The following is a 26,158-nucleotide window of genomic DNA, read 5'->3' as shown; positions in this document are numbered from 1 at the left end:
TATTTCATTCACAGTATCATTAATGAGAAGTATTTTACAATACAAATTAGTTCATGAAAGTCTCCCACAAACCTGTACTGTATAAAATGACTGCACATTAGTAATCTGCTGTAGTCTGTTCAGTCATACTCTTTGATTTCAGCAATGAAAACACTAATACTGTATTTGACTCCCATTAGAAAACACACCCCAAACCAAAATGAAATGTGATGGGTTTCGTTTATTTTGTGCTCCAAGAAGAAATAAGTGAGGGATTGCACAAGGATGCTCATATTCCTATTATGCTTTAGATGAAAAAGAGGATAAGAATTTAGAGCTTTTGACAGGTCATGAGGGGTGAATGCTGGACAGAGAGCAGTCAGCCCATGGGACCTGACTCTCTGCTCCAGAAAACAGAGGTGGAAATCAATCCTGCCTGCCCAGCAGCTGGCAAAGGTTAACAGCCAGATAATTCCTGTTAATTCCAGTCTTTAGAACATGATAATGAGGCACTGTGGCAGCGAGCAGTGAGCTCTCCTGAGCAGCCTGGGAGCATCACACCTGAGTGTCAGATGTTCCTGTGTAAAAGGGGCATGAGAGTTTTCTCAAAAAATAAGTAGATGGCACTCCTGCTTTTCTGTGTTCATATCCCCCACTTGGAAATCAACTCTGGCATTGCAGCATGATGGCATTCTCTAGCAAAAATCTACAGTTTCATTCTGTAGATTTTTCCAGTATACAAAATTACTGCTTGTGCACATCTGCTTGTAGAATTCTTTCTGTGGAGAAGCCCAGACTGCATCAGCAATCATGTTTTAAGCTTTCAAGCACACAACAGTCCACATGGATAAAAAAAATTAAAGCAGAGGTATTAGTCATTTTGTAGAAAAGGGCAATTATCGTTCAAGTAGATTTAATCTTTGCCTATTGCTGTAATGACTAAAATGACATAAATTAACTTCAAAATAAGTATGCTGCCTGTGATATGCCTGCTCTCTCAGAATATTTGCTAACAGCATTTTGTTAGCACAGCAGGGACCTGATGTGGTCCCCCTGCTCTTGGGAGGCTCTCAACCAGAGGGCTTGACCTGCAGCTGTAAAAAGGGAAAACTTAGCACCTTACTAACAGGTTTTTTTTCATGATGATTCTGGGAATGACTAACATATGCCTTTTCTTTTACTGCTGGCATCTTCCCTTTGCTCATAACCATACCTGTATTAACGCAAACTACTAATACTACGTAGATACAGTAGTCATACAATGCAGAAAAGAAACCAGATACGAACATATACTCACTATATTTCTATTTATATCATACAAGTGCATGCTGCTCATCACATATTTGTGTCTCTATAGATGGAAAACATCTGCGTATTACATAAGTATACAGAAGATGTAACATTTTAATATTGATAGCAGTCCTTATTGAAGAATCCCTCCTGTTCTGCCCGCCCGCAGGGTTGCTTTCACGCCTCACCAGCAGCTTCATTATGCTGCAATTTAACTTTCTATGAGTATTTCAAGCAAGTCGTGCTTCAGCTGAGCACAGGCAGCTCTGAGTGCTGAATAACACAGACCTCGGCCTGTAAAAGAAAGTGGTTGTTGCTCTCGCTCCGTGATGAGCAGACAGCTGCTCTGCCCTCATCATAGTCCCGGGGATCACGGGTACGAGCTTTAAGATGGGGAGAAAGCACATCCCAAAAACAAGAACGACCGAAGTTTGCAGGTTGCGTGTTTTTAAACGTGGTCCTCTGCCGCTCTTTTCCCTCGCGCAGCCCTCGTTGGGTGCCTGGGCTTGGAGCAGGATGCGCGGTGCCCCAGCGCCGTGGCGGTGCAGAAGCGCATCGACTGCCACCCGCAGCCCGGGGCTTCGCAGGAGGCCTGCGAGGCACGAGGCTGCACCTGGTGCTCCAGCGACGTGCCCAACGCTCCCTGGTGCTTCTTCCCCGAGGACAGCCCCTACGGCTACGCCCGGAGCGGCAACGCCGAGAAGACGGACAAGGGCTGGAGGTGAGTGCGGGTGGCTCCTTGGGTGCTGCCCCACAGCCACCGCTGCCACCCTGAAATGTCCCCCCAGCTGCTCCGATACACGGGTGACAAAGGGGAGGGTAAGGGACACCTTTCCCTGTGCGCATGCCAAAGAACTGGGGCTCGTGCTCTCACACCTCAGGTGAGGAAACCAGGTGCAGGCACGGAGTGGTCCTTCCCACCCTGGGAACTGTGTCCCAGGAAACAATGATGTCTCCTTCCTTTGGTGGCCCCTATTTTATCCATTAACATCAAGGAGGGCCTAAACTGACCTCAGGGATTCTTTCTCTCAATAAATCAATGATTTATTTTTCGAGAGGTGATGCAGAGCAGCTGGGTGGCTCCCCCAGCCTGCCCCAGGGTGGTCTCAGCCAGTGATTGACTGTGGTGGGCACCAGCATGTGTGTGTTTCCACTGCAGAGTCACACTGAACAAGCGCCAGGCCCTGACCCTCTTCGGAAATGACATTTCCCCGATTGTCTTGGAAGTGGAGTTCCAGACAAAAGACAGACTCCGGTTCAGGGTGAGTACTTGGAGGGGTTGGAATCATTTAACCAAAGCAACACATGCTAAGGAGTGAGCTGACCTGCCCCCTGCTTGCCTTGCTTTAGCTGTACGACCCCAACAAGGAGCGGTTTGAGGTCCCACTGAAGATCAATGGCCCCGGGGTTACTGCTGAAGAAGCCAGCTATGAGGTGGAGTTCTCGGATGATTCCACGCACTTCACGATCAAGAGGAAAAGCACTGGCACCGTACTGTGAGTACTACACGTGATTCACATTGCCTTTTGTAAAAATTAGGTGTGATGGGGTGACCGCTGTTTCCTTACACTTTGTGGCTTGGGTCTGTGTGACAAGGGGTCAAAGGCAAGCTGGGGGTGGTATAAATGCAGATTTATGCCTTGTCCCTGAAGAACTTCCATTATCAAGATGGGTATGTGCCTGTGTAACGGACAGTTATCTATGTGCATGTATAAAGGTTTATTCAGTAAGTCAAAAAACGATTGAGGCTATGATTTCATGGCTTGGGATGCTGGTAAACTCAACTCATCAAAGTACTGAGCTAAGATTTCTGAAATCTGAGGTGTCAGGAACTGAGCACCAAATCTCCTGACACTCTCCAGCAGGCAGGTCTAGGAAGTTCAAAGCCATGGAGGACACGAGCCTCTGATTTCCACTGATGTCAGTGAATGGCACTGGCTCTAGTTTGTCCCTCTGCAAAAATACCATTTGTTTTCTCAAGATAGTACTGTAAGTTTAACATCAGCAAAAGCTCCCCTCACTAACGAATGTCACCAGGTGTCATAATTTTGCCTTTCCTTGCCTTCCATCAACACATCTCTTGGGTGTAATGCCACTTAGAATGAGAGTCCCAGTCAAGGTGCATTCCTGCCAGCTGCTTTTGGGAATGCAGCAGTGAGCAATTTAAGGGTGGCTTAACATGAGTGATGCAAATAAGACAATACAGCCTCTACAATGGTCTGCAGATGGAACCATTATGCTGGGTTTTTAATGAGCTGACCATCCTTTTGAACTACAGTCTCATGGCATCTCCTTATACCTCACAATCAATTCTGTAAAGTTTTATTTATGCAGGCTATTTTAAATGAATGTATTATGCATTGCTCTGATAACAAAAATAATTAAATTTCTTGTTAGACTTGACAGTTCTGTGTAAACAGTGGGCTTTTGTTAAAGGCCCAGTTTTCTTCTTCTTTCTGTACAGGTTTATTAATTGGAATGCTGATGCAAGGGGTGAATACATAACAAGTGGCTAGCTCATGGCCCATTCCCATTCAGCCCTCCTGATCTTCACCCAGACCACAAGGGTTTAGCCTGGGTTGATGAAATGAGATGTCCCAGCTAAGGGAAGGGGGATGCCATGGAGCAGATGCAGGGTCTGTGAGAGGCACAACTCACAAGTTGGTCTCCACTGAGCAGGTTTTCCATTCAGTGCCCTGTCATGGGCCTGGGGAAGCCTCCTCCATTCCCCTCCATCTCTTTGTGCACCAAGGCCCGTGCCCAGCAGCAGCAGAGGTGTGGGCTGCAGCAGTGCTGTGCTGCAGAGCCCAGGGAGGCAGAGGGCAGCCTTGGTTTGCAGCACTGGCACAGCATCAGCAGTGATGCTCTGCTTTCCAGCATCCCCGCGGGAAATTGTAAACTGCCTCCAGGCAGGTAAAGGAGTGCTCCTGAAACCCAGCCAACCCCAAAAAGAGGAAATTGTGAGTGAACACAGTGCACAGGTAATTGGCTTTTATCCTGCAAACCATGGCAAGGCTGCTCCCAAAATATTCTCACCAGCAGGGACACAGGATTTTGTGTACAGAAAGGGAAATTGTATGTTCCTGGGAATTCTTGTTTCATGTAAAATGGCACAGCCAGTACTGTAGACTGAAGGATCCTGTCAGAGAGCTATTCCTCTCACATCTGAATGATACACATCTCCTGTGTGAGGAGCAAAAATGCTTCCCCTTCATCCGTTTGCCTGTCCATCCTGTCAGAGTGAGGAAATGCAGGTGCTCAGAGATAGCTCCACAGCCTGTCTTAGAGGGATTTGCAATCTCCTTAGCCACCAAAAGAGCTGTGCAGATGGAATCTTTCAAAACAGGAAAGCAGGTTATATATCCTGCCCTAAAAGCTATGGGTGGCTGCATTTACTTTACTGGGGAGGATGAGCCCTCAGCAATCAGCATTATAGGAACATCCCCGTCAGGGGCTGCACTTGACTGCCTGGGTCCAGGGGTGCACTGGTGGCATCTGGCATGTTAAGTAGATTTTCATGTTAGTTCAACCTGCCCAAAGGCAGGTTGGAATGCTAAAACCCAAATCTTTTCCTGTGGGGTCCCTCCAGAAGTGGGAGCAGCTGCTCCAGGGCATCCAGGCACTAAGCTGCACAGCTGGTGACCTCTGTGCCTGGGCCAGCTTAGGGCAGGGCTGTGTGGGAGACTGTCCCTGAGATACAGGCAAGTTCCTGACACTTGGAGGGACTTTAGCCTCCTATTTTAAGATGAGAGGAGCCATGGCCTTACAGTCTCCATGAACAGCTGAAGCAATCACTGGTTTCCATATGCACACGAACACTGCTCAGAACAGTCAATGTGGGCAAATAAAGCCTCTTGAACAGGTACTGAAGTTGCACTCCCCAGGTGTGGGTGGATAACAGTTTGTATCTGCCGAGAGACCAAACCAGGTCTCTGCAGGACCTTTTAAATATATCTGAGGAAAGCTTTCCCATAGGAAAGCAATCCCAGATCGTCAGAAACCTGTTTTTCATTATGTTTCTTATCCCTTGCTAGCAGAGCCATGCTACTGGACGACTTACCCCCCTAAAAAGCCTAAATTCCCTCGTGATGCCCAGCATGCTCTGACACAGCTGACAGTCCACCTGGGAAGGGAGCAGCCTGTCCCAAGCAGAAACACAGTGTAGGTTGGTGTTGCTCTTTCAAAGCCCACACCTGTATTTCCCTACCCTCCTTTCCAAGCTGCAGTGTCCTGCCATCTGTCTTTGTGCTGTAGGCTGTGAAGCAGTGGGATGTCAGGCTCCTGTCTGTCTGCTTGATAGAAAACCCCATCCCCACTCTGCCCCTCATGTGCACAAAGCCTCCTCCTCGCGAGGAATTATTTCATTCTGCCTTGGAAATGCTGCAGGGAAGAGGCAGAGGAGGCTCTGAGTGTGCTCTGAGTGTGCTTCACGGGCGTTTCGCACGCTCGCTGCACGCAGGGAGACGTAGCTGAGCTACCCAAGGAGGGCAGGACAAACTCAGGGCTCCATGTAATCACAATAACAGGGCAGAGGAATGAACTATGTGAGGGGAGAGACATTAACAGCTGATTGCAAACCTCATGCAGAGCCAGGAGCAAGAATAAAAGGCCAAGTCCTGCTACATTTTCAGCTTGCTCCGAGGTAATCAGCTGACAGCTGCTGCTTTGCCTGCATGGGGTGAAAATTAAGCAGAATCATGTAGGGAGATGATCCAGGCACTGCTGGGGGCTGCTGGGACCAGGAGCTCTTGGGCTGCCTCCCTTTCTCCTCCCAGTAATGCCTCTTGTCTTACTCCCTCTTACTTTTCTCCTTCTCATCCACTGCTGTCCTGTTCTCTGTTCCATCCCATCCTGTATCCTTCTGTTCTGCTTTTCACCCTAATGCTCCTGCTGTTTTGCCACTAGCCAGGCAAGGTCCTTTTCTATGCCAGTAGCTGTCCAAAGCCAGGGAGGAGGTAAAGAAGTGCCGTGTCCATGTCCACTAGGGAGGTGCATTCACTAGGGAGATGCCAAGGGATCAGATAAAACATCAGGTGTTTTCTGCTTTCCACAAGAAAACTAGAAACCTGCATCTGATTTAAAGCTGCAAGTCACAGTTCTGAACCATGAGGGACAGGGACTGGTGCATGGATCCCAAACTCCCATCTTTGTTGGGCAGTGGGGACTGCAGGGAGCCTCTTTTCACTCCCATCATGCTTGGAAGAAACCGTTTTGGCAAAATTGGTGTGGTCAGTGGAAAAATGTTTTGTCAAGAGCTTGGCTTTAGTTCAGTAAATCGTTGCTTAGGATATCCTGGTTGATCTTGCAGCTCTGATGGGAAATTGTTCTATCATTGGCCAGGGCCCTACACTAGTGAAAACAGGAGGGAAAATATTGTGTTGTGATAAGGCAGGTGAGGAAGTTAAACAGCCTGTGAGTTGTTCTGTGGCACATACACTCAGGTTAAGTGCTATTCTCCTTCCTGCTCCTGCCACACTAACAGCAGCCACTGGAGGACAAATATCAACTGGGAACATGAAGGCTCCGAGAAAGTGTAGGTTTTCTCAAGAAGAGAGGGTAAAAGGCTGGGAACTGTTTGCTTTAAGACAGTGATAAATAACAAACCAGGCTCATTTTGCAGTGTGTGATTACTCTGTGGCACTCATTTCCCCAGGGCAGCACTAGCACAGGAGGCCTAGCAGGATACACATTCAGGCATAATAAAAAAATCATCTGTAGGGAAATAAAACCCCCAAATACTTTTGTCTCCATGCTTCACAACATCACTTAATTCTATGAAAACAGCCAGAAACTTCCTGCATAAGCAAATTATTGCAAGACTGGCTCTGAGTGACATCTTATGCCTTCCTTTATGACATCTGGCCTGGGCCATTGCTGGAGACAGGCTGCTGAGGGATGGGCGACTGATTTGATTCTCCACTTTAATGTCCTGACTTTTCCTTCATGATGTCACACACATAATGGAAGGCAGAACGTTTTTTTTACAAGCCAGATAGGGACTACTTTCTATTAAGTGTTTGGAATACCTTGTTTGCTATTGCACTTGGGAATATACTTCACAAATGACCAAAACCTAACCAAGATTTTCCCTAATTTCCAAAAAGGCTGCTGCAGAGTTCAGATGCCTTCTTTATTGTTTGTGGTAGTTAGCACAGACACCCCTTACCGTGAAGATGTTTTTACATAGGCAAGGCTATTAGAATGATTTATAATGCTATTGTCATAACTGCAGTTCTGCTGAAAGCAAGGGGAGGAAATTGTATGCATCATGGGTACGATGGGTTTGTTCCTAGTTTGTAAGAACCATTATTTTAGTCTTCTAATCATTAGGATTTATGTTACCTAGGCAAGAAGTATTGCAGGTATATCACTTAGCCAAGTGTTTGTTCAGAGCAAAAATTAAGCATTGTATATCCAGTGAGTTACAGGATATTTCCTGATATCACAACAATGAATACAGTAGAAGTAGAGCAGAACTGTGTCAACAACTGTAAATATACTCTGCGCATATTTTTTCTTTATAAATGCCATGTTTGTGGAAAATCTGTTGATTACTCCTGCTGATTTTTTCCTCCTACTTGACAAATCACCTTTAAAGTAAGATAAACATATAAAGATTCAGTCTTGGTGGGCCTTCTACACTCCAGTGGTGTCCCAAGACTTACAGCTAAAAAGGAGTGCAGCTGTTGTGAAACAGTGTTATGGTTTAACCCCATCCAGCAACCAAGCACCACACAGCTGCTTGTTCACTCCTGCCTCAAAGATGGAGAGACTTGGAAGGGTGGAAGTGAGAAAACTCATGGGTTGAGATAAGAATGGTTTAATAACAGGGGGAAAAAGGTAGTACTAGCATTATTATTATTATTATAACTATTATTGCTAATAATGTTATTAAGATAATAATGTTATTAAAAGGAAAATAACAGGGAGAAAAATAAAGCCCAAGAAAGAAAAGTGATGCAAATGACAACAATTACTCACCACCATCTGACTGATGCCTACCAGTCCCTGAGCAGCAGTCTCAGCAGTCTCCCAGCCAACCTTCCTGCTAGTTTTACTGCTCAGCCTGAAGCCATATGGTTTGGGATATCCCTTGGGTCAGTTCAGGCCAACCATCCCAGCTGTGTCCCCTCCCTGCTCCCTGTGCACTCCCAGCCTTCTTGTTGGTGGGGCAGTGTAAGGGGCAGCAAAGACCTGTTTTGCTCTGTTAAGAGCTACTCAGCAGTGACTAAAACATCCCTGAATTATCAACAGCTTCCAGCAAAAATCCAAAACATCACCCCACACCAGCTGCTATGAAGAAGGTTAACTTCAGCCAAAACCAGCAGTCAGTGGAAATATTTTTAGCAATCTGAGATCAGTGGAAAACCATGGAGATCTGGACTCCTAAGGTGATGCTCCTCAGCCGCTCAAGTGTGTTGAGTCAGTCAGTATATTTGAAAATATTTGTGTGTTCCTCACTCCCTAAGGTGCTGTAGCACTTTATGGGTAGCCTGTGCATACTGTGCTAGCCCAGGCTCTCTGGAAGGGTGAGCCCAAGCCTTGCCAGGAGAATTAGACCCCCTTTGTGTGTGAAGTCACAGCTAAATTTGCATGCAGGGTGGTCTGGAGGCCAAGAAAAGCAGATGTTATAGACGACATTTTTCTCCAAGTGACTGAGTGAACCAGTTATTTACAACTTAAAATAATGAGCTCAGTTCTCCAGGATTCATTGCAACAGGAAGAAAAAAAAAAAGACCAAACCTCTCCCAGCTTAAAATTCTTTCTGAATGTCCAGATAATGCATGACACCTCTCCTAATGATGTATTATGTATGTGTCCCAAGTCTCCTAATTCTGGAGGTTTTGTAAGACCACCTTTGGAAGTGTCAACAGCTGGTTGCTCATGGCAGGTGCATCAGTGCTTCAAGCCATTGCACACACTGCAGTCATTGGTCTCCAATAAACCTCAACAGAGTAGTCCTTCAGAGGGGTAAATCCTCATGTCCAGTCTGTAATACAAGGGACTGATGACTGCACTCCTGAAAACCATCTTGTACAGCCTTTCAGTCATCCTCCTCAAACATTGTGACAATGTTAGTCATCAACTACACCTTCAACATGAACAGGATGTTTTGTCTGTCTGCCTACTCACCTTCCTTTAATCCTTTTTCCTTGGTCCACTCCAGTTACATTTGTGGCTTGACTGCTGGGTGTGAGACTAGTTCCCTTGCTGGCCAAAAATGTTAATTTTTGTAGAGATGTTTCCAATCTGAGTCATTATTTTTTTCCTGATAAGAGGTTAAAAGTAAGAGGGGTTTACTCTTTAGTATAGTGCACTGTGTATTGAAGAAAAGAGAAGCTTTTATCAGCCAGACTCCTTGGACAGGCAACAGCTGACTCTTCACAGACAATGGGCCAGGAAGATGTGTGGGGAGGCTGGTTTGTATTTACACAGGCAGGAATGTTCCTAACACAGACACAGTAACAGGTTAAGACTTTCAGCAGTAAATGTAGTTGGCTGCAGCTATTACCTCTTGAGCAAAAAGAAGGGTTTTTGTCCTCACAGACTTTGCCTTGTCTAACTTCTAGCAGGGGTTGCATTTCTGACAGCAACTGTTCAGCTGTGTTTTTTGATTTTTTTAGACCCTTTCTGTAGTCCATCACAGTGCTGTTATGGTTCATAGGACTCTTGGAGGAGAACCACACAAATTCCTGCAAATATGATATCATTTTGTGCTCCCTCCTGTTTTCTTCCTTCTATTAGCTTTAAACTAGCAGGAGGGAAAGTGGGAGAAATATGACATTTTCTTTCATTGTATCCAAGGGTTTATGGAATGGCAGACATAATTTTTTTCTTCATTTAAATAACTGCTCTTTGCCAACACCGCATGAGCAAAGACAAAGTGGCACAACAGCCTACCACGGTGTGCTGGAGAGCACAAGAACTCTGGAAGCTGCTTGGGAGTGAAGGCAGAGAGTAGTGCCAGGGGAAAACAGAAAACCTGTCCATGCTTTCCTTCAGATGGAAATGACATAATGATGCCCAGAAAAAAAAAAAAAAAAGAGAGTCATCGCCAGCCTTTTTATATCATGGTTAATGCTATATTTAGTGCAGAGCTATGCTGGCATGCAGAGGTCTGTGGAAAGCCAAGGCTGGTGGGGTGCAGTGCTGGTGGCACAGCGTGGGGAGCTGTGCTGGTGGGGCTGGCAGCCCCCAGGGGAGCTGAGCCATGGAGGGCTGCAGAGCAGGGCACTGTTCTGGCAATGTCATGCAGGGGTCGAGTGCATGACAGCTGCTTGAAGGAATGCATGAGTCATAAACCAGTTTCTCCACAACAAGTGGTGGGGCAGAGGGCTTGTTCCTAGGGTTGTTGTCACCACCCCAGTGACCCTCCTGGTCAGGGAGGGGTCTTGCTGAGCTGGAGGAATACTTTTATGCCATGGTAACACTAATTGTTATCATGAGAGGAAATGTCCATGCTGTAATGTGGGTACCACAAATGTACAAAACCTCATGTCATCTGAACAGACATCATGGAAAGAGCTCAATGACTTTGGACAGATATTTAAACTCTTCCCAAAGCATTTCCCCCCGGCATAGTTTGAGTTTTTCATAACCCTGTGGTCTGTTTAGAGCAGTGACCCTTCCTGTCTTGGCACAGAGCAGAGCTGTGTGGCAGATCTCCTTTGGGAAGGAATACAGCTCCAGAGCCCATCCTTATTCCTACACAGCAACTGCTTCTTGCAGAAAGGCCTCTATTTGTCAAGGACTGAATCTGATTCTCAGGGATGTTTTGCATGCATAGCCCTCCTAAAAGAAAATGATTTTATTCAGCACTGCATGTAGGTGGAGATGATGAAAAGCAGGGAGGGAGTGGTTCCTGCTGGCAAAAAAAAAAAACAAAAAAAAAACAAAACAAAAAAAAAAACAAAAAAACAAAAAAACAAAAAAAAACCAAACCAAAACAACAACAACAACAACAAAAAAATCAAGAGTTCTATACAAATTCTTACTTTTCCTGCTTGTAAGAAAGGACAAATAGACTTTTAAAAAAATACACAGACCCTTTAGTATCTGTGTGTGACTTTGGATATGTCTTGGAAACTTCAGGGATAGTTTGTGCCTGTGTTTTGCATGGAGAGGCAAGGGAGTTCCTTAAGCATCCCCGTGAGTGACTGTCCTTGCAGCCTTGTTGGGAGAGCCTGCCGGTGTGGTGGGAGCAGTGGTGCCCTCCCAGTCCTCCCAGCAGCAGGGATTTGTCCCCAGGCAGGGGTGCTGGTGGCACAGATGACAGGCCACTCACCAGGGTGCTCCCCTCGTGGGGGAAGAGCTGCTCCCCACCAACACTACCCGTCTCCCATTTCTCTGGTTTACCAGTCAATTTGATCAGCCATTTAATTTTGTCAAAATCATTGACAGAAGAACATTAAAAAGAGAGTTATGCCACTTCTGTGCTCTATGGCTTGGGCTCATTTATTTTAATTAGCTGTAACAAATTCATGGTTAAACAAGGCTCGAGAGGGTGCTATCTAAATGAGGTACTCATGGCATACACAGGACCATTAACAAAACACTTCTCCACAGCTTGACTGTGTTCTCCCCCATCTAACTTGCAGCTCATTATCACTCTAGAGATAGGAAACAGAATGTAGCACCTAATTAAAATGTGAGCCTGTGTCCACAGATGATTCAATAGAAATAAATGCATTAAGCTGGTGAGAAAAGCATGAGAGAGTCATCACAATAAAAACATCTTGTTCAAGCAGAGTCTGGAGAAAGCTATACCTCTATTTTAGGCACCTGCGTGAAGCTGGGGGTATTCAGGTCCTGATACAGCAAAACATTTTAAAAAAGCTGATAAAATGTCTGTTGTTCTCATTAAGTATTCTGAACTCCACTGTGTAATAACAATTTTTAGCCTTTCATGTTGGTTGTCATAGAAATAGCACAAGCAACTACTTATTTTGATAATAGATTTATAGTCTGTCTTCTGTTGTTTTAGTTGCTCTTTTCAAAAATTATATTGATGCATCTTTTTGCATAAGTAAATGAGATATCTTCAACAACTGCGAGATTAATTTAATGTGTTAGGTTAAGCGCATCAGACACATGCGTAGCATTTAATGCATTTTTAATACTGTTATTCTCCAAAATACATAAAAAGTATAAATGGCCAGACATAAACTGAAAATTATACCTTCCAAAGGCAAGTAAACTAATCCTGTCTCCCTCTGTTTGTCACAGGTGGGACAGTCCCCTGGTTGATCTGTTTTTCTCCAACCAGTTCCTTCAGATCACCACCACTGTGCCATCCACTTCTGTGTATGGGTTTGGTGAACATGAGCACCCTACCTTCAAGCACAACATGGACTTTGTTACCTATGGCATGTTCTCCAGGGACCAGGCACCGACGGTAATTCACTCTATGCAGCATGTTGTCCTAGCTTGTGTCACCAAAAGGAGGTGGCAAACACGGAATGTCACAGGCTTAGCAGCTGTCATCAGTTTTAATTAAAGACAAAGACATTAATTGTTTTGAAGGAATTTTGAAACCTTTTATCAGAACCTTTCTCACAGTGCAGTTTTCAGAAATAAAAAAGTATATTGTGTGCCAAGACCCTGGTTCAGGAGAGCTTTGCATTTCACTCTTGGATCTATCTGTTCATCCAGACAAGCTGGACTCCAGCAGGACTCATTAGATATTTGGCTGAATTGGAGTCAGTGGTTAATGAGTCTGTTTTAACTAGCAAAGTGATTCTTACTCATGCCATTTTGAAGGGTTTGGCAGAGTATCAAAAGTCAACTGGGAAAGACGAAAAAATTCCATTGTGATAAGGCAGAAAAAAACCCCTCTTTTCTGTCAATTTGATTTCACACAAACTTAGATGAAAAAATCCCCAACCTTTCAAAATAAGTCTCTAACTATGAATGAATATATTTCTTTGTCTGTGCATATGTATGTATCTGACAAAAACTATGAAAAATAACAAAGTCAAGTCATACCTCATGTGCTGTTTATGTTTCAGTCATTTGCCAACCTCTATGGAGTTCACCCTTTCTATATGTGTGTAGAACCAGACTCCAATGCCCATGGTGTTCTCCTTCTGAACTCCAATGCACAAGGTAAAAAGATATATGGATTCCCTATATAGACTGCATATAGAAGTATGATGGATTAGTAAGTATAAAATACTGTTTTATGGATTGCTTTTTCAATGGGATACAAAGACGAGTGACTGTGCTCTAACTAAGCTTCCTGGACAAATAGATTTTTAAAAGATTTTATAAAGGAATTTCAGCAGAATGAATTTTTAACAAGGAATTTGGGCACTTTTAGGCATTTTCAGGGAAAATACATTCTTAATTTTTTAAATGAAAATAGATGCAAATAGAGGGAAAAAAGAAGGTGGAAGAAATTTCCTCTGAGATTGGAATAACAAAATCAAATCAGTTCAGGTTAGTCCTATATTCTGTCTTTAGAGAATAGTTTTGTATGTTGCCATGGTCACCTTACTGCATTAATTTAGTGGTATAATTTCAGTAAAGGGGAATCTTCACTTAGTCTATAACATCAGTTTCCCCTGGCAAACAATGGTTTTCAATAAAAGTAAAATAGCATAGAGGAACCCTAAACACCAACTTGTTGATCCTTTTTATGTATATGAAACTGAGACAAATGCAACTATGCAATGCACTCTGTGTGGGTTTCTGTGATTTATTGCTGCTCCATGCCAATCTGAAAGCAGAGATTACAGAAACACTGGGCAATGTCCTGCCTACCTTCAGGCCCTGTTTGCTCATCCAGTCACATCCACAAGGCACACAGGAGAGCCCAGCGTGCACAGACTTAGGATGGATAGGATAGGATAGGATAGGATAGGATAGGATAGGATAGGATAGGATAGGATAGGATAGGATAGGATAGGATAGGATAGGATAGGATAGGATAGGATATTTCAGCTGGAAGGCACATAAAACATACTGGTAAGTGCAACTGCCTGAACACTTCAAGGCTGACCAAAAGCTAAACATGTTGTTAAGGCATTGTCCAAATGCCTCTTCAACACTGCCAGGCTCGGGGCATCAATAACATCTCTAGGAAGCCTGTTCCAGCATTTGCCCACCCTCAGTAAATAAATGCCTCCTAATGTTGAGTCTCAGACTCATACACAGTACAGTGCAGAGCTGGTTTGTACTGAGGACCTTTTCTTCCCTTTTAGATGTTACTCTGTCTCCAAATCCATCTTTAACTTTCCGCACTATTGGAGGGATCCTCGACTTCTATCTCTTCATGGGACCGACTCCTGAAAGCGTGGTTCAGCAGTACACTGAGGTTAGTAGAAAAGCACACGTGGCACATGGAGCAGTGCCTTGTAACACAGTTCTGTCAGTATCTGGTGGTGTCAGAGGGTGGTGCAGCCAGAGCTTTGTCCTGATCCATTCGTACAAAGCTGCAGCTTCAGATCCATAGGAAAACTGGCGTATGCTCAAGCATGAGTGAACAGTCTGTCTGTGTCACAGGCTGTTCAGTGCACATCTCCAGCCTTTCCTGCAATATGTCAGGGATGCAGGAGTGCACTGAAGGGATGATTAGAAAGAAATCTGTCTAAGCTTACTCTTCTCTTGGTCATCACAGTTTTATAGTCTTTGCTGTATGACACAGCTGCATTTTGACACTGCAGGCCAAGAAAACAAACTAGGCAGAGCACAGATGGGAATGTTTGGGAACTTCACATATGCTGGATTTCAGAGATATTGAATGGACTTTAAAGTCTTCAAACCTTTATTTGCCAGTGGAATCGCTTGCTGATTTTGAAGCCATCAGGTTGTTTTTCACTAATGAAAACCCATATAATTGCATTGGAGTATAAACCCATATAAATGCATTTTATAACAATGCATTTATTGCTGTCTCACAGAGTGTAACTACTTGGTGTCCAATTGACCATTATTTTCCAGAGAACTGGGAGTACACATGCAGATGGCTGTTTTGGAAGTGTACATGAAATTCTTATCTTGTGAGGACTGTGTAGAAAAAATAGGTGACATGTTTTTCCTGGTCACCACATGATGCTTCAGCTGGGCTTTTCCACAGAAAATTGCCACCTCAGACCCAAGCTGTGTACTTAACCCAATCAGTGTCAAACCTAAAGAGTGTGGAGCAAAGCTGGAGTGAGCATGTTACTGTGAGAAGGGGGGTTAGGCTGGAACTGGAATGCTGAACAGGGTAGGGCATCCCAGAGCCAGGCACTCAGAGCTCCCAGTGAGATGTGCATGTGCTCTGCCTTTCCATGTGCCACCCCTCAAAGGGGCCTGAGCTCTGATCTTTAGCAAATATTTTGTCTTTCTGGTCTTTTTTAAAGCCTCCCTATCATATGCTTGCCTTCTTTTAAAGTGCCTGTATGGGAACAGAAATACTGTGGTTTAGAGTGAGGGGGAAAGAGGATTTAGCTCAGAAGGAAGGTTTCTGGGTTCTGGTTTGGTGAAGGAAGGGGTAGGACTTGCTCATGATGCTGTTCTGGGAAAGCTGGAGCTTCTCTGGGGTTGTGGGCTCTGCTAGACCTTCCTTTTCCAAGGAGAGGTTCAGGTGCCACCTCCCAGAGAGGTGAGAGGCCGATGGTGCTCCTCCATGTCCTGGAGCAGGAGCAACTGCTCTGTTGCTTTGAGTTTTCCAGCTCCCTCTGCACATCATCCCCACCAGTTGTCTGTCATGGTTTAACTCCAGCTGGCAACTCAGCCTCACTCAGCAACTCACTCAGTGGGGTGGGGGAGAGAATCCAAAGGGTAGAAGTGAGAAAATTTGTGGGTTGAGATAAAGACAGTTTAATGGGTAAAGCAAAACTGTGCACGCAAGCAAGGCAAAACAAGGAATTCATTCACCAGCTCCCAGGAGCAGGAGGGTGTTTAGCCACCCCCAGGAATGGGGGGAATGGCTGAACATGTGACTGTTACTGGGGAAGACAAATGTCATCACTCCCGATATCCTGCTCTCCTTTCCTCTTCCCCCAGATTTATGTGCTGAGTATGAAGCCATTTGATATGGGGCATCCCTTGGGTCAGTTGGGCTCAGCTGTCCTGGCTGTGTCCCCTCCCAAACTTCTTGTGCACCCCCAGCCTCCTCACTGGTGGTGTGGAGTAAGGGGTAGAAAGAGGCTTGTAAGGACTCTGTGTAAACACTGCTCAGCAAAATCAAATATATCCCTGAATTATCATCACTATTGTCAGCACAAATCCAAAATACAGCCCATATCAGTTACTATAAAGAAAATCAACTATATCCCAGCCCAAATCAGCACACACTATCTCTAATACCAGTGCCACAGACCAGCAAGCAAACTGGGCTTTTAACTTACACGTGGGTAATAAAACTGGGGAGGGGGGGAAGTAAAGCATCTTGCCCCCAGGTTGGAGCTTTGATACCCATTTCAAGGGAGTTAGTGCAGCAGTATGATGGAATTTAAAGCCACGCCTGTTCCTTTTCAAAGTCTTTTACTGGTGTTTGAAGGCAACATTTCTGTGGCTTAGCAGGTGGTCAGCATCTGAAAATAAAATGAGAGAGTTCTCACTTCCCAGCTGATGGGTAGTGGCAGCTCACTTTCCACCCCTGTCTCTGGAAATGGAGCAGGAGCAAAGAAAACAAGGCAAAGGAGAGCAGTGGGCGTCTCCTAATGAGACATGTCACATGCCAGGACTAAAAAACCCTGTTCTGTATTCTTTGAGCTTGCTCTCAACCCTCTAGGGAATCTTAAAGAATGCATGTTAGTAATTTTAATGTGAAATAATAACTTCTTCAGTAAACATCCTGAAATGCCAAGGTCAAAAATGTTACAATTACCATATTATTAGTCTCTAGGGTAATAATTTGGCTTTCATGTACAAGATATGTGGGAAGGTGAAGGAGACAGAAAAGACTGCATTTTTCAATTGTCTTTTCTGTCACACTGAGAGGATTTTCCCCGTGCAGTCACTGTCATGCTGTAGGGAAAGAGAAGAGGTAGAAAGGAGAAGTGTGACTGATGGCTCAGCAGCATGGCTCGGCTCTCTCAGCTGTTTGCAGGGGTCTCCTCTGGGAATCGGTGTTTTGGGAGTTCCTGGCTGCAGGGGCCCCTGGTGGGACCAGGTTGCTCTGCTGCAGAGCTCGGTGGAACAGCACCTGCCTCCCTCCTGAGCAAGCCTCTGCCCCAGTCACTGCTTTTTTGCAGGGACCATTCATTTTATCTCTCCAGGATGGCCCCACTGGTGTGGCAGGGTGGCCAGGTTCCAGCAGGTGTGCAGCTAACAAGGGAGCTGTTTCAAAGTGCTTTACACCTTTCACAAATGTTCTGAGCCATTGCCTTCAGTGCCTTTTCAACATCTGAGCCACCTCTCTGCCCCTGCTATGCTTGTTTCTGTGAGAGGTTTAGGAACTTAGCTCTTCTCTGTGCTTTCATGTAGCTGCCCCCAAAGCAGTGAGTTAGGACAGTTTTGTAACAAAGCTCTTTATTTGGCCTCTGGAGTATGCAGGGTTTCTCCACACACCTCTCCAGGTTGTCACCAGCACCCAGGGTAGACCATGGAGTCTTGGCCAGGGCTGCTGGGTCCAGGCTATGCCAAGAGCAGGGCTCTTGGCTTTGTGTGGTGATCACGGTTGATTGCAGCTACCCTGCCAAGAGCCACCAGCCTCTCAGCATCCTTGGAGTGAGGACAAGTAACAGCAAAAAGTGCTGGCCCTGGCTGCCAGCCTGGCCAAGGATAATCTGCTTTAAAAGGGCTCTGAGAGTGAGGCAACGTGTGAGAAGGAGCAGAGGTAAATGCTGGTACCTCTGTCCCTCTACTGTGTGCTGCATGGAGCAGAGGTGAGCTGTGGGATGTGTCCTGCCAGTGGCACCAGAGTGCTACAGCAGGGGCAGCAGCTATAGGAGATGTGCTGGGCATGGTCCTGTGGGAAGGACCAGCCTGATTCTTCTGCTCCCTCCTGTCCCTGAGCCCAGCTGTGTGGGGTGTTACTCCTGCCACAGCTAAGACATCTAAGATTGTCCTGTACAGCTCTCTATATATGACAGTGATTACATTTTTCTCCTGTTGCAGAAGAGGTCAGGTGTGCAGAACAGTTATGTAACACAAATATCACTTTTAACAGCACATGCCTCAGCTTCCAAGAGGGTAAGAGAAAGCAGCAAGGAGCTAAAGAGCTCAGGCACTGACCTGAGCCTGGCTGAGGCTCTGCAGTCACACCTAATACCAGACCAACATTGCCAAGACCATGGTGTCCTTTCAGAACAGACCAAGAGTGCACAGCAGTAGTGTGTGAGCTCCATCACAAGACACTCAGGAATGATAGGGTTCAAAAACCAGATATTTAATAGCTCTTCAGTAAAGGCTATGAATTTGTTATTTTGTCACAAATTATCCAATAACAAGCTGTAAGTGAGCAAACTGTAAGTCTCCTAATTCTGTTTGGAGAGAAAATTGCTGGTTTGCTTCTTCCTTACAGAAGTGTGGGCTAGTTACAGGTGAAGGGACCTCAGAGGTCTCTAGTCCACTCTCCTATTGGAGAGTTCCCTATTGGGGAACCTGCTTGTACACAAATTTTATCACAGATGATTCAGTGAGAGTCTCACAACTGAATTCCCCAAGAAGGAAGAAACAGCTGATAATCATTTTGTGCAGCAAAAACCAAGATTTTAAGACCTTGGCATTGAAAATCCTTAAATTTTTTATATTCCTGAGGTTGTGAGCATCTTCTTTATGGTTCAGCAGCTGCAGGGCCTTTCTTTTTCGCTCTCATAAATCAAATCTTAGCTTCTGTTAACAGACTGTGAGTGAAGGTTACCCTCTCACTGACTAACACCTCTACCTGTGGTGCCCACAGCACTCAGCTGCTTGCCTTAGTCACAGCAGATGAGCTGGGTACAGATCCGTGGGCCATAGGAGCACCTGTGGAATTCAGCCCTGTGTAACTATACAGAAACACTAAACCCAGTGACTTAGCCCACTTGGGTTTTATGGTTTCCTTCTGTAACTCCTCTTTGAAGAAAGGGAGTTGGAGTGAACATCAAGCTTCACAAATAATTTTGTGTGGCTAATTAGGGGGTAAGATTAGCAATCTGCATTGCTGGACATCTCAGATCCTTTGTGAGGGAAGAGTAGCTCTCTGCAGGCCCTGTGATATATAGGCATAACTCTGCAGCTGTGTCTCTCTCATCAAAGTCTTTGGTCATAATGTTAACAGAATAGGATCTTGATTGACTCTGTAGAATTAAAACCTAATTAATATCATTGATGCTCATATTAATAGTATTATTTGTCCAATAATCTAACGCAGGGAAAATAAATGCAGATCACTTGCTCCCTAGACACAGATTGTATCTGTTGGATATATTTGTTTCTACTGAACTTTTATCTTATCACAAAATGCTTCCAGGGTACCTCCCCAATACATCAGCTCTCAGGTGGCTCTGAATAAAAAAGAAAAAAAAAAGCCCGTAATGCCAAGTTAGGTAAACATGGAAAGACTAGCAGTGAATTTATTAAACACCAGGAGAATTTAAGAAGCAAGTGCAGGAAGAATTCTGTAACAGAAAATAGGATTTTTTTTATTGTTTCTGCACTACCATATCTTTGTGCTTTCCCCCTCCCTCATTTTGGATACCCCATATGTTTGCTGTTTCTGCATTTTCCTCCTTCAGTTCCCCTGCCATATCCCATCTATCTTTCCTGATTCTATGGTAGTCAATTTTGCCAAGAAGGCTTTCTCTGGCTGCTGCACTTTCTGATCATTTGTATGCAGAATGCAACTATATGAATTAACTAGATCCTAAATATATATCGAATCCAACTTGAGTTTTCAGGTTTGCAAAATTACATTCCTGCCTCTGCTGATCCATCTGTTAGTGGGTACCATATGTCAGTTACTTTATCAGGAAGCTTCAGGGGGATCCATTAGAAAGAGTCCACAGCATAATTAGAAAAAAGAACATTTGTTTTCCCAGCTGCCCTGTTTTCATCCTTCCTCTTCAAATGTTCTGCTGGTTTCAATTAAGCTCACCATAGATGCACCAGCCTGGTGAACCTGGAGAACTAATTGCTTTAAAACCTTAATATCTTCCTTGCAATGTAGATATTGTTCTGTTGGTTCAGCTGTAATCCCGAGCTCCTCAAGGGATGCTGTCAAAAAATACTGTCTTGCTCTGTGGTCCACAGTGACACAGCACCATCCCATAGGTGAGCAGATGAACCTCAGCAAACCCCAGTGCTGGGGATGTGCCCTTTTGGAAGGCCTCTGACTGACACACCAGTGGCCACAGCTCCACCTCCAGCCCCACTGCTCTCCACCTGGATGTTTGATAGGACATGGGGGAGGAAGCTAATCCCCATCCAGCTCTTGAAATGTATTGTATTGGCAATGTCCCAGACTGAGTGTCCTCCCCAGGCAGGAGTGACCCAGGGTGTCACAGTACCCAGAGCAGAGCTGCCCAGCAGCTCCCACTGCCTCTGCCCAGGCTGGTCACCCCTTTCCCATTTCCCAGACTGCTTGAGAAGAGGAAGCAGATGCCATGCAGACATCCTTCCAGGGCACAGGGCTCTGCATTTATCTGCAGGATTAACATTTATCAGCCAGTTTTCCCTATTTCTCTTGTCCAAGATGAGAAGCCTGTGCATAAAGCATTTTATTTCATTAGGGAGTTCTTTTGTTTTGGTCTCGTTTTTTAACCTTGTTTCTAGAGGTCGTTCTCTGTTTACAGTAGAGAAAGCAAGGGCAAAACATGCTTCTGCTTTAGTAGCACAAAAAGGTGGGTCCACAAAGCTCATCCTGCAGCCTTTGCTGGTCTAAAACAAGCTCTGCTGTCTCCTCAGATGACTTTATCCTTTACATGGTGAGTGTGGATATGACAGAGAAGACTTCTTGCCCTGGGGCTTGCCGTACTCTGTTGGACACCTTGGTGCTGGCTCACAAGGTGTCTGGGTGATTGTCCTGAGCCATCACACCCCAATCAGTTCTCCATGAAAAACCCCAGCAGAGCTTGAAAAATGTTCTGGGTGATCAGGTGTGTCCACACATGCTAGAAAAAGAACTGATGACATGTGCAAGGAGATGGGATAGCACCAGGGTAGTTATGGCATGTGCCTGCTCATCAGCCTCCCCCTACACTGTCTGTTCAGGGCCTGCCCTGGCAAGGGCACAGCAGTGTGCAGGGGAAGCTGAGTGCCTCTGTGGCTGGAAGATGCTGCTGAGAGCTGCTCTTGCTTCTTCTGAAGACCCCAGCCTCCAGCTGAATTGGAGGAGAAGTAGGTGTTGAGGAGAATCAAGAAAGTTAAGCCTGGTGGGACAGGACATGCAGCAGATGTACAGGACAACTGTGCTGATCAGCCAGAGCATCACTCCTGCAGACACCCAAGCATTGACTTCACCAGGGGTTATGGCCTCCTTATGTTTCAGCAGCATCCCAGCAAGTGAAAGCACACTGTAGCCAAATTTGTAATGTTTGACTGTGTGTTTCCGAGCCTTTCTGGTTTGGAAGCAATTTACCCAGTGTGTTTCCCAGCTCAGGGGCATTAAAAACATCCTCAGCTTTTCTCTGCCTCTCTCTCACATGTGATTTCCTGTCTGATGCACTTTGTGCATCTGTGTACTGATGCTCTAGCATGTGATGTATTTTAGAGCAATTTCAAATTCAGCCTTGCTTTCCCAGCCAGGCTCTTCCTAGAGAAAATCCCATAGGAAGGTGTGCCTCTGTGCAAAGCATCTCCAGAGAGCTTAGCAATACAATAAATACAGACTGCCAGAAGTGCCTTGTTCTATTTATTTAAAGTAGATGGGGTTTAGCTGCCAATATGCAAGTTTTGTTGTTTTTCAGTTCTTAGCATAATTATAGCTCCTAACTATGGAGATCCACAAGGAAACAAGGGAGGAACCATTATTTAGCCTAAGGGAGACAATAGCTGCAGCTGATTAATAAGTCATGGGTGTTACTAGCTACTAGATTTTCATGTATTGCCTGCAAAGGTGTTAGAAGTACAAATCAAAGGCTAGTTTCATTGGATTTAACTGAAGTAAGGATTTCAGGAGATGTCCCCCAGAAAACATTGGCAGTACTAATGAGACAAAGCCAGATTTCAGCTTATTTGTAGAACAGACACATTGTGATTGCCCACTGTTCACTGAGGTTTCCACAGCAGCTCTCACTGGGGGAAGCAGAGCAGGATGCCTTGCTTCCCTGTGCTCTCAATTGAGTTTCCTCATGCCATTTACAGATGGATTACATTCAGACAGTGGAAATCAAATATTTATAAAAACATATTTAACTCATTACCCTGTGTTTCAGTTGCGAATTTCAGGACCAAACATTAACTCTGGCCTTGAAGAGGTTTGTCAGTGCCTGGCAACACAAGGCTGTGGGCCAGCAATAACAGTAGTCAGACATAAGTAACTGATTTTCATCAGATTGGTGTGTAAATATGATTAAAACTTCAGAGAGCTCAAATAAACATCAGACTTTTGATAAGTTAGTTCAGCTGGACGTGGCAAGAGAAGTTTGTAAAGCTTGTGCTGCTGTGCATCACTGGAGATTTGCTTTCTGTTGACCAAGGGGTTTGTGGACTTGTTGTGGATCAGGGGCATGAGGATCCATGCTGGATTTCTGCTGGCATGTGCCCTGTGAGGTCACATGCTGCTGTGCAGAGGCTGAGACCACATCTAACATTATCTCAGCTTTTATACCCCGTGTCTTCCGCCAGGGTGTCCTTAGAAGTGACGCTCAGTGTTGGTGTTGTTGGAGTCTCTGTGAAGGGCAAGAATCCACCAGAAGTGCCAACCATGCTGTGCTGAGAGCCACTCAGAGACAGGAATGAATATTTAACGGGGGTGTGATGCCTGTGCCCTGAGCTTTGTGCCTTAAATGATCTGGAAGCCTGTCCGTGTGTTTCAGAATAACTTCTTTTCCTCTCCTCCCCTTGTGTTTCTGTATTCTTCATTCCTGCTGCAGGCCATTGGACGCCCCCACATGCCAGCCTACTGGTCTCTGGGATTCCAGCTCTCCCGCTGGGGCTATGGCAGCCTTGATGTTTTAAAGGAAACTGTCGATCGCATGAAGCGCTATGACATCCCATACGTAAGTACAAATCTTCCACTGTGTGTGCTAATCTTGCACTCTGAAGTGAGGTGAATAAAATCATAATGGAGGAAAAATAATTGTCTTACCAAGAGAATTGTAGAATAAAAGGACATTCATAATCTTATGTAGTGGGTTTGCGTTGTAATATCTTCATAATGCTTAGAAGAACATTTAAAGTGGGCTGTGAACATGATGTTTAAGTGCTGGTCTTGGCTGCATAGCAAGTGATTCTGGTGTGGAATTGCTGTTATGCAGTATGAGGTACTAGCATTTTAAAAACAAATAATGAAAAAAAACTTCTGATGCAGATCACTGCAAAGTAGTTGCTAAACTTGGGCTTCTACGTTTTCTTGTAGTTCACTGCTAGAATTACAATTACAATCTCTTAGGTTTCATTACATGTGTTAGTTCTCTTTTAGAAATACAGTTGCATATGTTCTGATATCTATATCAAATACTTCAGTCATAGAATCACAGAACAGTTGGAAGAAACGATTAAAAGCCACCTAATCCAAACCCCCTGCAATGAGCAGGAACATCTTCAACTGAATCAGATTGCTCAGAGTCCCATACAACTTGATCTTGAATGTTTCTAGGGATGGGGCATTCACCATCTACCTGTGAAACCATTGTAAAAAATTCCTTCCTTATATATCTAGCCTGAATCTACCTTCTTTTAGCTTACAACCATCACCCCTTGTTGTATTGTTACAGACCCTACCAAAAAGTCTGACTCCAACTCTCTTATAAGCCCCCTCTAGGTATTTAAAGGCTTCAGTAAGTTCTCCCTGGAGCCTTCTGTTCTCCAGGCTGAACAGCCCTGTCTGTCTCACCCTGTCCTCATAGCAGAGGTGCTCCAGCCCTTCTGATTTTTGTGGCCCTCCTCTAGATTTGCTCTAACAGATCCATGTCTTCCCTGTCTAAGAACTCCAGAGCTGGAGGAATTATTAATGTAATCTTTTACTTTAAAATTGTTTAGGATGTCCAGCATTATGATATTGACTACATGGAACGTCGCCTGGACTTTACCTATGATAAAGTGAATTTTGCTGGTCTGCCAGAGTTCATGAAGGAGCTGAAGAAGAATGGAAAGCACAATGTTTTGATTCTGGTAAACTAAAAATGTTGCTAACTATTTCTCTGTTTACAAGAACTATTCACAGCATAGTCTAAACAGCAGTACCTAGGTGCTAGCACATGCATACTAATGTAGCAGATTTTCCATTTTCTCATATGTTGAGAAGAGCTGAAGAACAGTTTCTTACAGATTTAATTTTTAAAAGTGTTGTCTTTATTTGATATGTCTGCACCAGTATCATCTCTATACCAAAACATTAATTCTCTCTCACCTTTTCCCCACTCAGTTATGAGAAATTTTGCCTCTGAGTTGAAATAGTATTGCTTTCACGCTATTCTTTCCCTGAAATGAACAAATCAATTTAATACACATACAAAAATAGTTGAATAGTGGAAAAAACCCTATTCCTAATCACTCTGGAAGCTACTAACTACAGTTCAAGTTTTCTTGTACTTACTTTTTATCTTAAGTTAATGTTAGAGATGATTACCTGTATGCAAATTTGTGGAAAATGTATGTTGAACCTCTAGCCAAAATTGGTGTATGGCCAAATGAATTAATTTGGATACAAGTGAAAATTGGAGTTTTCCTATCTTCCCCAGTAGATTTTTCCAACAAAATTTGCTGTTTCTCTTCAGCACCTCCTTGTGCATGTCATTGTGCCAAAATTACTTTGTCACAATAGCTAAGGGAGCACCAATGGTGGCAAGGAAACTGGAGACCAATTTAAGAGAAATTTAAGTGAATATGAAAACAAATTAAGAAATTACATAAAATCCATTGATAAATTCACAAGATCATGTTCTCCAGGGTCCCCCAGCAGTTTAGCAGTAGGAGGGCTGCACTCCCCAGGGCAGGCTGCAATTTGCTCTCCATAACCACTGGGGACAGGATAGGAAGAAAAGCATTTTAAATTGCAGCAGGACAGATTCAAGTCAAACATTAGGGCAAAGCTGCCTGTCTGCAAGGTGAGCTGAGCAAAAGACAGCTGCTGGGGCCGGGGTCCCTCCCCAGGTGGGTGCTGTGAACTGGCCCAACAGATGCACCAGGTATGGCTCAGGCTGAGCTGAGCCAGCAGCCACAGGGGAAGGAGGAGGAGACAATCCTGCAGAGCTCCTCTCAGGACTTTTTGCTGTGACTGTAGTTTTGTAATCGGTTTCCTATCTAAATGGTGAGTTTATATCTTTCATTAGGGTATTACTGTCCTTACCTCCAGCTGCCAGTGTCTCACCCTTCTATTTTCTTTCTTGAGGCACTGATTAAAATAAGTGTATTCTCCCTCATCTTTTCCCTTCTAGGCTAACCAAACACATTTGCCTGCATGTTATTGAAGCTCATGCTTCTAAGGAGAACAGGACTCAGTTAATCCAACTGAATCATGATGGACAGGTCACCAATGTTTGGGCCCTAAGTCGATCCAGTCCTTTTAAAATAAGGGCCATGTTCTTCTTCTTGCCCTGGGAGTCTTGTCAAAGGCTTGTGGAGAGAGAGACTGAGCAGCAGAGTCCTGAATTGTGGTACAATTCCTCTTTCACTTGTGCTGGTGTATGTGGAGTCAAGATAAGCAAGAGCTACTGCAGTTTCCTCGTCTAAAAATCACATTTTCTTGTTAAATAGATAAAGGCAGAAGTGCCTCCCTCCGTCCTTATTTTTTCCTACAGTTTGTTGTGAAATTGTGAATATGACTGAGGATGATGGACTAGTCAGCACCACAGACAGCTGTATCAGTGTTTTC

General features: G+C 44.6%; 1 protein-coding gene across 1 annotated transcript in view; it reads left to right on the top strand.

Annotated features, from left to right (window-relative positions):
* Positions 1–329: 329 nt before the first annotated feature.
* Positions 330–26,158, top strand: part of LOC134043363 (sucrase-isomaltase, intestinal-like) — a 57,841-nt gene continuing 32,012 nt past the window's right edge. Inside the window, exons 1-9 of the mRNA XM_062491556.1 lie at positions 330–435; positions 1,756–1,990; positions 2,429–2,531; positions 2,620–2,765; positions 12,496–12,664; positions 13,278–13,374; positions 14,472–14,584; positions 23,217–23,342; positions 24,325–24,456. Coding sequence (XP_062347540.1) covers positions 330–435; positions 1,756–1,990; positions 2,429–2,531; positions 2,620–2,765; positions 12,496–12,664; positions 13,278–13,374; positions 14,472–14,584; positions 23,217–23,342; positions 24,325–24,456 — 1,227 coding nt within the window. The remainder of the gene's footprint in view (positions 436–1,755; positions 1,991–2,428; positions 2,532–2,619; positions 2,766–12,495; positions 12,665–13,277; positions 13,375–14,471; positions 14,585–23,216; positions 23,343–24,324; positions 24,457–26,158) is intronic.

This window comes from Cinclus cinclus, chromosome 4 (genome assembly GCF_963662255.1).
Source record: "Cinclus cinclus chromosome 4, bCinCin1.1, whole genome shotgun sequence".
Classification (NCBI taxonomy): Eukaryota; Metazoa; Chordata; class Aves; order Passeriformes; family Cinclidae; genus Cinclus; species Cinclus cinclus.
Note: the sequence above shows the minus strand (reverse complement) of the source record. Positions and strands in the feature narration are given on the sequence as shown.